The 16207-nt window shown below is 36.2% G+C and overlaps 1 protein-coding gene across 1 annotated transcript in view; it reads right to left on the bottom strand.

Moving 5' to 3' along the window:
- The window catches only part of IL1RAPL1 (interleukin 1 receptor accessory protein like 1), a 577918-nt gene that overhangs the window by 297558 nt on the left and 264153 nt on the right, over positions 1-16207 (bottom strand). The window contains 1 exon segment of the mRNA XM_057375343.1: positions 2528-2807. Coding sequence (XP_057231326.1) covers positions 2528-2807 — 280 coding nt within the window.

Raw genomic sequence — 16207 nt, 5'->3', positions numbered from 1 at the left:
AGGTTTTTTACTAGCTGAGGATGAAAATAGATGTGAAMCATTTCCATAGTTGCTGTTATTCCCTGTTTGGACCTTGCTGTCRTCTGAATTTGAATCTTCAAAGCTGAATATCACTGAATTAATTATAGTCAGTGTTTTATGGCTAATAAGTACCTAATTAATTTAAGTATGTTAAAGATGGAGAAGGTTTTCCATCTATAATGTAATTTGTAATGTTTTATTTAAACTTCTATGCTTATCTTTATTTCTCTGGATCCTATGGATTCTTTATAGACATTCTTAKGWTTCTGAACAAGACTTAGTTGTTCRTATGCATTTTTCTCCACTAAACRTTACAGCTTAACAAAGCAATTAACRTTCATAAACAYTAAACATGWTATAATAAATGTAAATCATAAATATAAACCTGGCTGGATGGCCAGATCCTGAGAGACATGGTGAATCCAGTCGTTGGTCATCACTAGTGGAGTTCCCCAAGATCTTCTACTGGGGCCAGTCCTGCTTCTATTTTTATTCATGGTTTAGAAAAGGGCACTCTCAGTAATTTTGCAGATGACAAAAATAAAAACAGTGGCAAAACCAAGCCCAGAGGAGCCCAGTCCTGCACAGAAGAGCATCAGCACGGTGCGACAAGAACAATTTGGCTTTCAGGGGTTCATCCATCATTGTCTTGGACTTGGGGACAGGGAAAGCCAACTTTAGAAATCCACCAACTTTTCTTTGTTTGTGAAAAGGCACAGGGTGCTGGGCACAGGAATGGCCACCATTTTGTCTTTTTCTGGGGAAAGTCATGCAGCACAACCCCCAGGGAGTGCCACCATCTCGTCTTTGTCCTGGTGGCCACCTGGAGCTGGGTGAACACTTTTGTGTTTAAAACACCTTTTTGCTTGTTATTAATATTGCTGCTGCTCCTGTGTGTTTCTTGACCAATTGCTGCTTGCTTTCAATAAATTGTGGTGTCTGCCTTTGTCCCTCTCTTTCCAGAGGGGCTGGAGAGAAGGGAAGTGGTTTATTTGCAAGTCTAATTTCTGTCTGGTAGCAAGCCACAGTAATTTAAAGCAGATTGGGWTATGCTCTTACCTACCTCTGGATTAAAAAGACATCCATGAACGCAGGTTGAGATGATAAATATATTTTAAAGTACCTCTGAGTAGCTAAATTCAACATTCAGCTATACTTGCGGGAAAGGGCAGCATCAGATAATTAAGGTTTTCTTTATACAAACAAAGGATATTAATTATGATATTTTAGATAGCATTATGGAATAATATGACAATACTGTTTCYATTTTTATGGCTATTGTTACACACTTATCAGAAAATATTAATCTAAATATTACTAAACATTCTCCTTAAGGAGCTTAAATTGTAGGTGTTTCTGGTTTTCTTTTAAGGAGAACTGTGATAATCAGAAAAAAAAAAACATGTTGAATATGCTAATGAACAAACAATGTGATATGTCTCACAAGTTATATAAAGAGTTCATAGAATGATGTTTTTATAAACACAGTATTTAGTAAAAATCTACTTCAACACACACAAGCCAGACAGCAATCTCTGCTCCCCCTCCTCTATCCAAGACAAAAAAATAAAATAAAATAAAACCCCAAACAAAGAAAAAAAAAGGTATCTGACAATAAACATCTCTAGTTGCTAGTAGAACAGCTTCCTTATTTTCCTTGCATCACAGGACTAGCTGCAGCATACACTGCTTTTCTAGCCACTCAGTTGCTTTACCCTTTGGTTTTGACTCTTTCTATTGTGTATTAGTAGCAAGACCACTTTTATAGATATCCAGATAGAGAGGAACACTGTAAAAAGRGCTGGAAAAATACCTCAGTGTAAGCCACACTAAAGATGTAGAAAGAAGATGAACACCAGTTGCAGAAAACAGAAGCAGAATCTAGTCCAATTTTTAGTGACAAAACCTGATGAATCAGAAGGTTAAATATTTTTGGAAGACATCTGGCACCCAGTCTYTATTATCAGGTTAAGCCAGATGTAATTCTAGAGGTTATAAGTAAAAATACGGAAATTTCACCTTCTGTTTTCCTTGATGCAACTACTTTACATCAAAAAGCAATGTTTTTTTTTAATTTTTTTGTTTTTTTTTTGTTTTTTTTTTTTTTTTTTTTTTCAGAAGAAAGATAAATAAATTAAATCACTTAATGAAATTCACATTAAACTAAATCTGAATGTAAAAGAGAAATTTTCTACTCTAGGATAAGGATTCCAAGAGTAAAACCAGAATCAGAAAAAGGAACACAACTTATTCATCCAGTCCCAAACACCTTATAAATAAAAAAAWTTTGTTATAAATTACTAAATTTATACAAAAGCAAATTTAATATGTTCAAGACGTTCAATAGCAAATTCTATTTAGACATGAAGCATTTCAGGGAAGAGAATGCCAAGAGAAGAAGAAAAAGGAACACAGAAATAAAATGTCTTTGGCACAAAAGTCTGACTAATAAGAGCTTTGTTTCATATTTGGTCAATTTAAAATGCAGTATATTAAAATATAGTACCTTATAACACATGCATAGAGCCCGCTGTCTTGTACCACTGTTGGTCGGAACCAAATGGAGTCTTCTTCTTTGCTCATTCTGGTTCCATCAAAAGCTATAGGTTCCTCAAAATCTCCAGGTCCAGAGCTTTTGTACCACATCAAACTAAGTCCAGCACTTTGGGCTAGGGAGTAATTAGCTCTAATATATCCATAAAAGAGTGCACATTTTATACGGACAGGTTCTCCCACTAGAACTTGATATTTCTTGTAATCCACAGACCAGTCAGTGCATCCATCAGCTACAAGAGAAGAGAAAATGACAAGAGATTGTCAAAGGCTTTGGAAAGSACCATTCACACAGCAACCTTTATTGTGGGAAAGTATTGAGTTTGAGAAATGTCCATTGAGGGACTGKCAGCATGTTTATTATCCCTGAAAAATTAACTGCATTTTCATGATGTTTAYATCATGTACTTGTCTATAGTGAACAGAGCTACTAGGACATATATTGCTAAAAGTTGATAATTTCTGAGATGACTGAGCAATTGCTCTTTTGTCTATTGTTGAACTCCAGCATGACCAGTTATAAAATACTGAAGTGAAATTAGTGCAACACAGAGGGCACATGGTTCACAGGGTGTCACCATCTAAATTGCATCAATATCAAATATCTTTAGGGCTACCACATAASTGAAAATCTCAGAAGATATTAYGACAAGTAGCTTTTGATCTGAAYSAAAAAGTGTGAAAGCTTGGGATAGRTTTGAAGRAGGAGAAGACACTGTCTTCACATAAGACCAGATGTGCAAAATTGCCAGAAAAGTTACTATCAGTAATTTCAATGGATTATTTAAGAACATGTTAAACAGATCTTAGTTGGAATTCCTGACTCTTCAAAGCTACATTAAAAATTATGGTTATTAATGTTTTCATTTTTTTTTCTTGTTGAATAACATCAGCCCTTACCAATACTGTCCCACAATAACTGTTCATCACAAAGCAATACTAAATTATTTTGACATTCTGACCCCCAGTAACAAAGCTAAACTCCAGAGCCAAAAACCCATGAACTTCACACCTCTTCCTTTGTACTTTTAGCAAATGCCAAAAAAACAAAAAGAGCTATTTTCTACAGTGCCTTCCTTAAAAAACAACTTATAATTTTTTTTCTTAAGGAATTTTAACCATGAAAATTYACCATTCGTTTCATGCATTTAAAATGAAGTGTCCAGTCTCAGCTAGTTAACTAGGCCCCAACCCAGTCAGTAGAAAACAATCAGTACAACCAAAGGACAATTTATTTCATCTTAAAATTAACATCTATGTGTCATATAAATATTTTKTCTTTGAATTTGACACTTTWTCAACTTTAARAGAGCTCAGATAGATAACTAGCTTAGAAAATCCACTTTTGTAAAGCTCAAGTTTCATCCCAGAATTGGTTGAATACTGACTTTAACAAAGAATCCCTGCTACTGTGCAAGWTAAAGCAGTATTAGCACTTTAAACCTAGACAATATTTTGATCTGTTACTTGGGAGAAAAGCATACTAGACAGTGATATTTTTAGTCCTATATTTGAATAATGCCACAGTACTTATTATACAAAGCAAAATTAGAAAAACTCAGACATCTTCACACATCTCTGTATAAGCAACAACCTAAGTTGATCCAAAAAAAAAAAAATGGGAAAAAAAAAAAAAAAACAAACCAAAAAATGTATAGAGTAAATTTGCATTGCAAACAGAATTCACACAAACAAATATTTCATTAATCTTTGGATTATCTCCTCCTGCATCTACTTTTACGAGCAGGAAGGGAAAAGAATATGTCCCTGTTCCAATTTTCCTACACAACAGTTCCTAAAAATTAGTAACTGTTACAAGGCCCTAATAAGACTTTGTTGTACTCTTGCATAAATTGAAGAGAACGGAAACAAAGCTACACTATTAGTTTCCCCTTAGGACTAAAGAAACTAACTTTCATTTATTTCAGAATTCAATTACATCTTTAACATTTCATTTTTACCTTTCTGAAAGAGCATTCTCTCTCTCTCTCTCTCATCTGATTTTATTTCTCTCTGCTTCTAAATCCCAAAGCCAAAAATGAATTAACAGCCACCTCTAAGCAGTGTTAATTTCATTATATAAGTTAYCAGGTAATAGCTTCTTCATCATACTTTATCATCAAATTGTAATCTTGCATTTCACTGCTTAATTTAGCTAGTACACTTTGGTTTACATTATTAGTCTGTTAGTTATGTCTTCTCTCCMAGGATATTCAGTTCTAATGGTTCCAAACTCCCTGAACTTGCAGAATCCATGAGAATATATTGCTAAATAACAGCAATTGTTTCAAGSCCTTTGCATTGGATAAAGGATTAAAATGCAGGGTAGATGCCACTGACTTTATTTCACTGTGCTGCTTCTCACAAGGGACCTGGGGGTCCTGGGTGATGGAAAGTTGAACTGAGGCAGCAGTGCCCTGGAGCAGGAGGGACATCCCTGTCCTGGGGACATCAGGGACAGCATCGCCAGCCGGGCAGGGAGGGGATTGTCCCGCTCTGCTCTGGGCTGGGGCGGCCTCACCTCCAGTGCTGGGGGSAGCTTTGGGTGCCACAATATAAAAATGCCATGGAGCTGTTGCAGAGTATCCAAAGGAGGCCCTGAGGATGGGGACGAGACCTGAGGGGAACCTGTRTGAGGTGATTTGTCTTGCTTAACCTGGAGAAGAGAGGACCAAGGTGAGGCCTCATTGGACATTCAGCATCCTCCTGAGGGAAAGCAGAAGGACAGATCCCAATTTCCTCACTCTCATGACCAATGACAGGATTTGAGAAAGCAGCATGAAGCTGTGTCAGGGGRGGTTGAGGCTGGATGTCAGGAAACTGTTTTTCAGCCAGTGGCTGGGCACTGGAACAGCTCCCCAGGRCAGTGGGCACAGCACCAGCYTGASAGAATTCAGGAAKTGTTTGCACAATGCTCTCAGGCACATGGGGTGACTCTTGGGGTGTCCTGCCCAGGAGCAGGAATTGGAYTCCATGATCTGATGGGTATCTTCGAACTCAGCATATTCATGATTCTTGAAAATCCTGCTAAGGATCATCTTTCTATCCACTGAACTGTTTGTTGACTTATTGGGACAAACCACATCAGAATGTCCCATCAGATATCTTAAGAAAATATCTACTTGTCCTGGTTTCAGCTGGGATAGAGTTAATCTCTTAGAAGCTGTTAGAGTGCTGTGTTCTGGATTCAGAATGAAAATTGTGTTGATAACACACTGATTTATTTTTTTGCTAAATCGTGTTTATCCCAAGTCAAGGACTCTATCATCATTATTGTAACTTACCATAACTACTGTATTTTACTTTATTTTCAATTATTAAACTGTTCTTATCTCAACATATAAGTTTATTTTGATTCTCCTTCCCATTCCATGGGGGAGGGAGGGACAAGAGGGAGGGATTGAGCGAGTGGCTTCATGGTGTTAATCTTCAGCTGAACCCATTACACTACTCAAGCTAGTATGAATACTTTCATGCTCATGTTATGGATTTATATCTTTTATCTAGTGGTGCTCGTCAAGGGTCAATATTTCTGAATACCAGGACACTTTTTTACAGTAAGGGTTGCTGRAAACTCACATAGGTGTCCTAGGGATGTTGTGGATTCTCCATCCTTGGAGATATTTAGAAGACAGAGAGACACAGTGGTGAAAAACCATTTCTAGGTGGTTTGGACCATATGACCTTCAGACATCTCATCCATACTCAACCATTCTGTAATTCTGTGCTTTATTACACAGTTACAGTCAGTGATGATCTTAAGGATACAAATATCCTCTTCTCAATGTGGTCTTTCAATGAGGTGAGCATGAGAGTGTTTCCCTTCCTGCTTACAGAAATGTTACACCAGTGAAACTGCCAACACTGACATTCAAGTCACTTAGAACTGTATTAACCTTATTACAGCTGGAAGGCTTCATACCTTAAAAAYCTTCCAGGAAAATCCTCACACCACTTCTCAGCCAATGTGCTAATCTATGAGAAGGTGCTAATTCAGTTTTTTTCAGATATAATAGAAGTTTATCATTCCCATCATAAGACACAGACATCCTGTGATATTTTGCAATAACTGATATTTCAGGAGATAATCTCTGCAAAAAAAAATGCTCCCTATTCCACTGCAACTGAGGAACATAAACAGAGGCTTAAAACAACATAATGAAAAAACCAGACTGTCATGTCCTTAAAAATGCTGTTACTGTGAACACTCAGATGATGATGGCATRCATGCACCATGACTGACACTTTCTCTGTACACTCTGTGTGTGGTGAGCAGAGCACACATGCATTTTTCAGTCTAGAAAAACTTAGATGTATCAAAGTCTAATTAAAACCCCAATTTCCAAATTCCTTGAAGGACATTAAGTTACATTTTTAAAGACGCAAACACAGAGAATTCTTTTGATTTTTATACTGGCATTGACACCTTCAAAATGTTACATAATTACATATTAAACATGTGTTATTTACTGGCTTTGTAAATAGGGACAGAAAACAAAGGCTGAATTTTCATTCACATTTTTTAATATTAAATAGATCATTTCTATTCAGTTTCATATTGTAACTATGTCCATTTCTACTTTGACTGGATTTTTTTCCCTTTTCTTTGTGCATAAGTAGGGCATGGACCAAAGAAATTATCTAATGTTTCCTTTCTTAATTATGGCTGCTACTGACACAAAATCAATACCTACAATTATGGTGGTACAAAACAACTGTGGGAAAAAATAAATACACTCAATACTTTTCAGTGGTTTTATTTATGTCATTGCATCATCAAACAGTCAATCATCTTTTATKTAATAAATTGGAAAATACTTGAATAATTCAACAGCTTTGAAATTTCAGAACAGCCTTCAAAAGAATGGTTGCAGTCCCTGATCTCTGTTTTAATATGCTGCCAGTTATTGCTGCACATAATAGCTCAATAGAGGGTCCAGGATAAACATCATTCACTCASTTATTTCCTTGAGTGATTTCAGGGTATGAAATAAACCACACTGCATCACTGTCCTAATAATGAGATCATTCTGCTCCATAAACAAGCGCCTTTCAGGATATACCTGCTGGATAGGACCCAACACAGAGAATATTTAAAATTAATAAGAAGGTTTTCCCATTAATTTTTTGGTACCATATATATCATTTTCAAGGTAAAATTCAGTGCTAAAAAGGAAAAAAAACAGAAAGTTCCTGGGTCCTCTCCTATCTCATTCAAAAGCTTCAATTCAATATATAGGTTTCAGTGTTCAAAAAGGTCTTCAAGTTTCCAATACTTTGGTTAAACTCTGATTTCCAAACATCTAAACAAATTAGTATGTTAAAAAAAATGTTTAAAACAATTCTCCTAAAAAAAATTGTAATAGAAATAGCAAGTTCTCCTAAATTTATTTCACTTAATGATATTTAATAAAAACTGATAGATTTGTTTTTTTTCCTGATTATCTGTGTTGACAATTCTGTTCTTAATTTAATTTTATATAATGAGGATTATGCAATGCCACTGTACCTTCCATTTATGTGTCAGCTACTTCGGGGTTTTTTAATGAGGCATTTGTAAGCCTGAGTAAGAAATTATATCATAAAGCACAAAATAATTCTGAAAAGTGAGTGTCTAAAGGAGAAAGCACCAGGTCTTGCCCCTAAAGCTGGGAAATTGTTAAAAAGGGCAATAGGGGATGCAGAAATTAGGTGGCAGTACATAGGGAGAGTAAATATGACGGGTAGGGAAAGCAACAAAGGATATTTTAAATGTGCAGTAAGATTTTTGGRTAAGCTGGAGAACAGTAGGCACAACAGGTCAAGAAAAAAGGCTTTCCTTAACTGACTGCTAATAAAACTGCATTTCAAAAGTTCTTTGAGAGCTGCATAAGACTCAAGGTTACTTTCTTTAAAACAATTTTCACAACAATATTTTGCTATCAAAATCACAGTCTGTTCTGGATAACCCTGCTCGTTACTTTCTGCTTTTTGCTTAGACTAGCTAGCATTAAAATAAAATAAAATAAAAAAAAAATTAAAACGAAGATTTTATAGTTTACAGCACTCACTACAGTGCCTGAGCCAATTGAGTCTATGCAACATAACACATGGTATTCTAGTGTGGGCTCTCATTATGAAGATATGCAAAGATTGTCTATTTTTGGTTTGCGTATGCTTTTATTTGATGTAAAAATAAGCTCTGACAGGAATGAAGAAGTGGAGCTTAGAAACACAGAACATTATGGAGATGAGAGAGAACATGGTCAGTTCTATTCTTAGATTTGCGTAGATTTTGTTCTTTCAAAGTACTACCAGTATAAAATTGGAACAATGAAAAAAAGAAAAAAAGAGTTAATATGACTACTAATATTATCAAATGACCATGTCAGGTATTTTATAAGCAATTAAATTTCCTTTTGCACTGACTGTTATTACAGCTTTGCATATTGCTATGCTGCACTTCTGTTGGATATAGCATTTTCATTTTGAAATGGCATTTTTCCTTCCCTTGAAAACTCTTACAAAATTATATTTTAGTCTAAACCCATATATTTTGGTCTCAGTCTAAAACTGTATAGTGGCTGTTATGAGATGGTGGCAGTAATGGAAACATATGTTGAAGGACATTTCAGGGAAACAGAAAATTTTTTTTGGATATCATCATCTATTAAAGAAGATAGTTCCTAAAAATTGCACTTTTCCCACCCCTGKTTAAATTTTAAAAGCAATAAATTTGGTAGTTGAGGAATCTTGGCAAATGCACTAGCCTAAAGGAAGAGGAAATATGAAAAAAAGAAATGCATAGTCTGCCATAAATTAATTAAAAATGTTGTGGTTTTTGACTTCAGAATACTGCTTTATTGTGAAAGAGAGTACATATGCCTAGGTATTGGACTACTTAGAGGCATAATAAGGATTAAAATATCTTTATGTTGATCTGGTGGAAGTTTTTATATCATTCTCTCTTTTACCTACTCCAGAGCAAATTAAGTAGAATTTTATCTGAATTAATATTGGTCCTTTAATTGCCATAATTATGTTGTAGAAAAACGGCAAAAGTTATTTAAAGGGAAAAAAAAAAACAAACCAGAATGAATATACTGTTCAAGACAGACCAATGCAGGAGCAAATGCTGCACTTCCTAAGTTCCTRCTCTAAACCAAGAGCTTTTCTCTGTTGCTTATTCAGCCCCTTTTGCTTTCAAATCCCTGTCAAATCCTCCTTTTCTCCTTCATCACATCACATCACATCACATAGATTAGGAAGCTYCATAAACACACACTCTGAAGGTATCTTGGCTTGACTGACTGATCATGTTCTGCTGGACTGACCCCAGGCCAGCAGCCAAACACCCACACAGCTTCTCAAACACCAAACCACACAYGCAACAGGACAGGGGAAAGAAGAGGAAGAGCAAAAGTGGGAAAATAAATTGGTCAAGATAAAAAGTAGTTTTATAAGTGAACAAAACCCCACCAGTGATGCATGGGCACTCAATCATTAACTCCCAGAAGCAGACCAATGCCCAGCTGATCTCTGAACAATGGCTACCTCAATAGCCAAAACTTCCCAACTTTTATTTCTGATCATGATATTCCATCTGGTGTGGAATAGCCCCTTGGCCAGCTTGGGTCAGTTGTCACAGTGGTGTCCCCTCCCAATCTCTTGTCCCCCACCCCGGGGGAGTAGAATGGGGAAAAGGAAAGTCTTGGTGTGGTGCAAGCACTGCTCAGCAATAGTCAAAATGCTGCCATGTTACCAACACTTTTTAGTCACAAATCCAAAATACAGCACTGTAAAGGCTRCTCTGAATAAACATAACTCCACCTCAGCTAAACCCAGCACACAGGTTCCCAATCTTCTGTGTGATTCTGACCACCTTCTTTCAATTTTTCATTTTCAGTTCAGAGACTKTCTGTACATTTACAGTTACAGCACAGAGATGGCAGCATAATTTAATCAACAGTCACAACACATGAGAGTTTGTTTACTAGATTAATTTCTGAAGCCTGATATTAAACTGCATTAATTTCTCTGCCCATCTGAAATTAATTGTTTCTTGTTTGCTATATTTGCTGAACAACTTTAATTGAGGGCAGTTCTGCATCCTCTGTCTCTTTCACAGAATCACAAAATAGTGTGAGATGGAAAGGACCCACAAGAATCATGAGTCCAACTCTTAAACAAATGGCCCATTTTGGGATTTGAACCCACAATCTTGGTCTTATTTGCACCAAATCCTTTGKGGCTGTACCAGATTATCTGCACTGCTTTTTGAACCTTAAAAGAGCAAGGTTTTTTTCCTCCCTGCTCCCCAAACATACTGTGATTTATCTTGAAAGACAACTTCTACCCAGTGTCACTGTAACACAATTTCTGTGTATGTATAGCTTTTTATATAACCTTTTTATATATATTACACATATATGTTTAGMTATAGAATCTCAACAYGAGTGTGTGAGGAAATCAAGTCTGKGAAATTCTGGTGTTAAACTTYGCTCTGGAARGAGYAAACGAAGWGACTGAAACAAAACAGTAACTCAGCCTGAGGAGAACCACCATGGGGAAAGGTTACAGTAATTTCTAAAAATTACAAGCACATGTAAGGGTACTTCTTATTCCTTTRGAAAGGAGATTTCCCAGAAAAGCGAATCTCTGGGCCATACTGGTGTATCATGTTGCAGAGCAGATGGCAAATTATTTAATCTCTTCCACAATCTCTCGTTATTGAAACTGCTTCTGAAAATACATTCTGTTCACTAGCAGCTTCGTTTTGGAGATCATGAGGAAGATCAAGGATTTTTTCATGTTGGAAGTTCAGTAGCACTTGAGTAACAGCTGCACTGTATACCTCTAAACTTTTTCCTACAAAGAACTCAACTATTTAATATCACAAAGTTGCAGAGTATGAGCTGAACTGCAATAACTAAATCATTGAGAACTTTCCACTTGGAGTAAACATAAAATTCAGCAGATTAGTTCATAATACAAGAGGATTAAAATTAATCAAATTACAACATGTGCATAGAAGAGTACAATTATCCTGTTGCTGTGACTTATCTGGTGGAAATTTCTTAAGCTCCACAATCATGACTGTGTAACTAGGACGATGCAAAAATGTGTAGAGAACTGCAGAGAGAGCTTCAGAAAGAGCTGAAACCCAAAGAAACACTTTATTTCAAACAGACTTTGAATCAAAGTATCATTTTTACTTTAAACTTTCAAAGATTAAAATTTCTAACCATATGATCATTAAGTATAAATAGGCCATGATKTTAACATGGAATAGACATATTTTTCAAAAATTACTTATTTCTGTTTATTATTCTGTTCTACATTACTTTCATTCATAAAATACTAGGAGAAATATTATATGGAAATTTAATATATGGAAACTGGGAACTTGGATTTAAAACATCAATATTCTTTATGAAAGAATATGTTAACTTCATACAACTCCTAATGGTTTTGATGGCTGTTTCTTGCCTACAGGTAGTCCTTCTACACAGAAACTGGAGATATGCATTTATTTAAAGCCATATATATGTCAGACAGCCATTTATGTCTATACCTTCAATTAAATAGAAGTCAGAATGCACTATAGCATTAGAGAGCACAAAGCAGTTTTAGAAGGTTTCTATTTTTCTTTACTCAATGCGACAAAGYAATTTATTTCTCCCAAAGCTGGCAAAAAAATCTTTTAATAATCTTCAGCATGTAGCACAGCTTCAGTTTGATTTACTGTGTGTGCATTTGCTTGCAAATAGAATTGACCTTGCAATTGTAGTGTTCTTGAGCAGGGATACCATGTCAATATTTGCATGAATATGTTAATACAGACGTATGGTGCCATTAGGTATTTGTTAAGCAAGGCTTTAGCAATCATCAGCAGTTTTGAGACACTCCAGAAACATTTGAACACTTGAGAGAATAATGTCTTCTTCCCATAGATGTTTTGGGGCAGGTGGGTGGAGCAGAGCTGGACCCAGCTGAGTCTGGGACTGGAAAATCACTGCTYTGGGAGAACAGAGGGATTCTCCACAGCTCAGGGAACACCAGGACCTGCACTGTGCTGCCATCAGATGGGAAAAATCCCCACAAACTGCACCCTCCATGGAGCTGTACCTTCAGCAGGTAATAGATTCACTTTAAAACATTGTTGTCCTTGTAACAGTCTATTCTGTTATTATATTATACATCTTAATGAGTTTCAAAAAATATACACTGATAAAAGATGCTGGTGCACTGCTTAGTGTACATGTGGGCAAACATCCAACTTTTGGGAAAGACACATTTTCCTTCTCTTTTGCATTTCTTTTTAGTTCCAAGAGCCTGTTAACATTTTYTGTGTGAATGACTGGAAGGAAAAATAAATTCTTGACATTACTCTGAAGCTTACTACCAGCACACAGTCCAGCACCTACTACCATAATGATCAGAAAAGATGCATTAACCAAATATAATAAACAGCCATTGTCAGTTTGTAGATCCTCTTTTATACAAAAAAATTACTTTCATTTAATGGCTGCTAAAGGTAGAATGTAATAGACTATGGAGACAAAAACCAAATATATYCTCATTTCACAAAACCACAAGAAAACCTAATAATGTATAACACTGGGATAATTTATCATCGAGTGGCTGAAGAAAGGACACATTTTTTTACTAAATAGAAATTAATTTTCAATTTAAAAGGTTTTTATGATATGTTTTTGGGTTGGTTTTTTTTTTGTTTTTTTGTTTTGGTTTTTTTTTTTTTTTTTTTTTAAAAGGTTCTTATTTATTTTTTTTTTTTTTGTATTGCTAAGTACAAAGCATGCTGGTTTAAGCCAAAAGGAACTCCACGAAAGACTTAGCAAGAAACAATTTAAACTGAACTTTAAAGAGAAAATATTAACTACAGTAAATCTGCACTCCAGGATTACAAAAATTCATTATAAATCTGTTTGTAGACTTTCTTCTGTTTTAGAAGAAGCCATATTATTATAGCGTCTGGCATTTTGCTTTGTCTTTTTTTTTTTTTTTTTTTTTTTTTTTTTTTTTTGTCCATATTAAGTCAGGAAGATAAAGCTTATGAAATTTATTAATATTTGTAAATCTTTGCTCCCCTCTTTGACATTTCTTCTGTTCCCATATGCCACATGTTTGCCACACTTGAGACAGCTTACCAAAGAGAAAGGGATCATCAGAGTAATACAATAGTTCAGTAGTTTAATCTCATTAGGCAAAAAAAAAAAAAAAATTAAAATCACTACTATTTGAGTTTTAGAAGAAAACTTTACACTTTTCACCAAAGTTTACTTTAGAGCTTAGTATGAATGTTTTGGTTGAAACAAATCTAAAGAAATAGAAAGGATTTAATTGAGTTAGGAATCCAAATCCCACAAGACTCAAAAAAAAAGCTTCCTCAGGTACCTTTGTGGATCAGGTAAGCACACTGACGTGCTTAGCTGCATTGAATTTCAAAGACAAAATCAAAACATCAGAGCATTTCTTTTTCTCTCCTTGTGCTAGACTCTAGAATACATTCAAAATTAAAACTCATTAGATAAAGCAAACAATAGATTATTATACTGAAATACATTTTTGCATCTTGATTCTATTAATACCATAGATATATTTTTGAATTAAATCCTGAAAACATTTTCAATGAGAAAAATTCCTCATCTTCAATTGAAAGACGATTTTTTGCTATATTATAAAATAAAAAAATGTTATGGTTAAATGAACAGAAAYAGAATGTTTATTTGGTTGTGAAACTGCTTTTTCCTACAGTGACATTGGGATTAATCATCAGATTAGATGGCTAAAATTTGCCCTAGCAAGAGCAATGGGGAATGAGAGTACCCAAAAGCTGTACCAATGGGAAGATGAGCAATACCAGAAGCTGTCCCAGTGGRAAGACCTGAGTGTCCAAGATCTGTCCTAATGGCAAGATGAAAGATACCAAGGGTTGTCCCAATTGGAAGAAAATGGTAGAAATTAATTCATAAACCCAACTCAGCAACCATGCTGCAATCAGGTCTGACTGGATAAATTCTGGCAGAGGGAGATGAGGACCACTGGCTCCTGGTTCACCAATCCAAGAAACCCACCAACTCCAAGGAAGASAAAGACTGAGCATGCAGACTAATTTGCATCTTTTAAACAATAGAAGATAGAATACTAAWTAACTAGARAACCATATAATTTGTAGTCAATGGACATAAATGCCTTGGTTTGTAATTACATGTAAATAACGAGAAGTATTGATAGTTGTGATCCTGGCTTTGTGGATTTGCCTTCCAGCACSCCTTTCTGTGCAGAACTGAAAATAAATCAAATWCCTCCACCCTTTGTGGGGACYGGCTTCTTGTGTAGCAGGTGAAAGAGCTCATTTTGGGAYAACAGCTTCGCCATGGACACATTAATAAAACAYWCTGATTTTGGAACTGTGCTTGCCTGTGTTTGGTCCATCCTGGAACCAAAATGGGTGCAAAGACACCAGTGATCTGAAACTTTATCCCTTCACAATCAACAATCACCACTTCACCCACAAGAGCCTCTCTGGGAACAAGCAACAAACCCCAGAGGGCACCTCTCCRAGTCAGCTCCCTGATTCCTGTACCAAGAAACTGTGGTTCAGGTGTTTTAGGAAACTCCTGGACCTTTTTGTACCAGCAGTGTGGTGTTCCCAATTAACACCTGCAAGCTGAATTGCCCCACAGGGACAAGGGCAGCTGATTTGGAGACATCCCTTGGTTCCTCAGACAATAAATTGTCGGTGCCACTGTCCTGGCTGGGTCGCCAAGAGCAGCCTTCCATGATGATGACAGCCACTTCATTTGTTTTTTCTTCAGTCCTTACCCAGAGGCTGGGACATTCCAGCCCCTCTTTTATATCCAACACTCATCACAGTGTCCTGGACAATCCCACACTGCAGCAGTGCACGGTGCTCACACTCAATGGGGCTGTGCACACTCACACTCAGTGGGGTCACACCTCTTTGTACACTCACAGGGGTGCCCTGCTTGCACACCCCACTCGTGTTCACAATCCCACTCTGCCCACACCCCCATCTCAAAGAACTTTGCTGCAAACTCACACTGAGCCTTTCCAGACACTGAAGGAAGGAACTTTGTATAAAGGAATTCAGTGAAATTAGAAAWGGTTGTAAGAGCACCTTATAACCCAAATATTCCTCCGAGCCTAACTTTTATTGAGTGATGCTTCACTCTGTTTGATCTCTGTGTGGTCTTTTTGCTCCCTCAAATGCACTGAGGTAAAGAAAACGCCAGTATATTTTTCAAGATAAGGTCACAGACCTGAAATAGATTTTGATCTGTGATTATTTAAAACTTCTTCAGGGATTTTTCAAATTAAGAACCAATTCACCTTCTATGTATCTTTAGTGTCCTATTCTGCACGTATAGGCACACTTAAAATACAATTTGATTATTAATGATGAATTTTGCTGCACGTTATAAGAATGAAATCTGAGTGCAACGTGGAGCTGTGCAATTTGAGGATCACTGCTKTCACAGCCTCTGCTAATACCATAGGAAGGCAACATGTGGAATGTGCAAATATAGGATCAGATTTATGTCAGAAGAAAGGAGATGTGACTAAAAAWGACAAATAGATACAGATTCCATCACCTGTACAGCCACAC

This window comes from Malurus melanocephalus, unplaced genomic scaffold (genome assembly GCF_030028575.1).
Source record: "Malurus melanocephalus ecotype Western Australia unplaced genomic scaffold, MMel_1.1 scaffold_246, whole genome shotgun sequence".
Classification (NCBI taxonomy): domain Eukaryota; kingdom Metazoa; phylum Chordata; class Aves; order Passeriformes; family Maluridae; genus Malurus; species Malurus melanocephalus.
The sequence above is the reverse complement of the archived record's forward strand: the minus strand, read 5'-3'. Positions and strand labels throughout refer to the sequence as shown.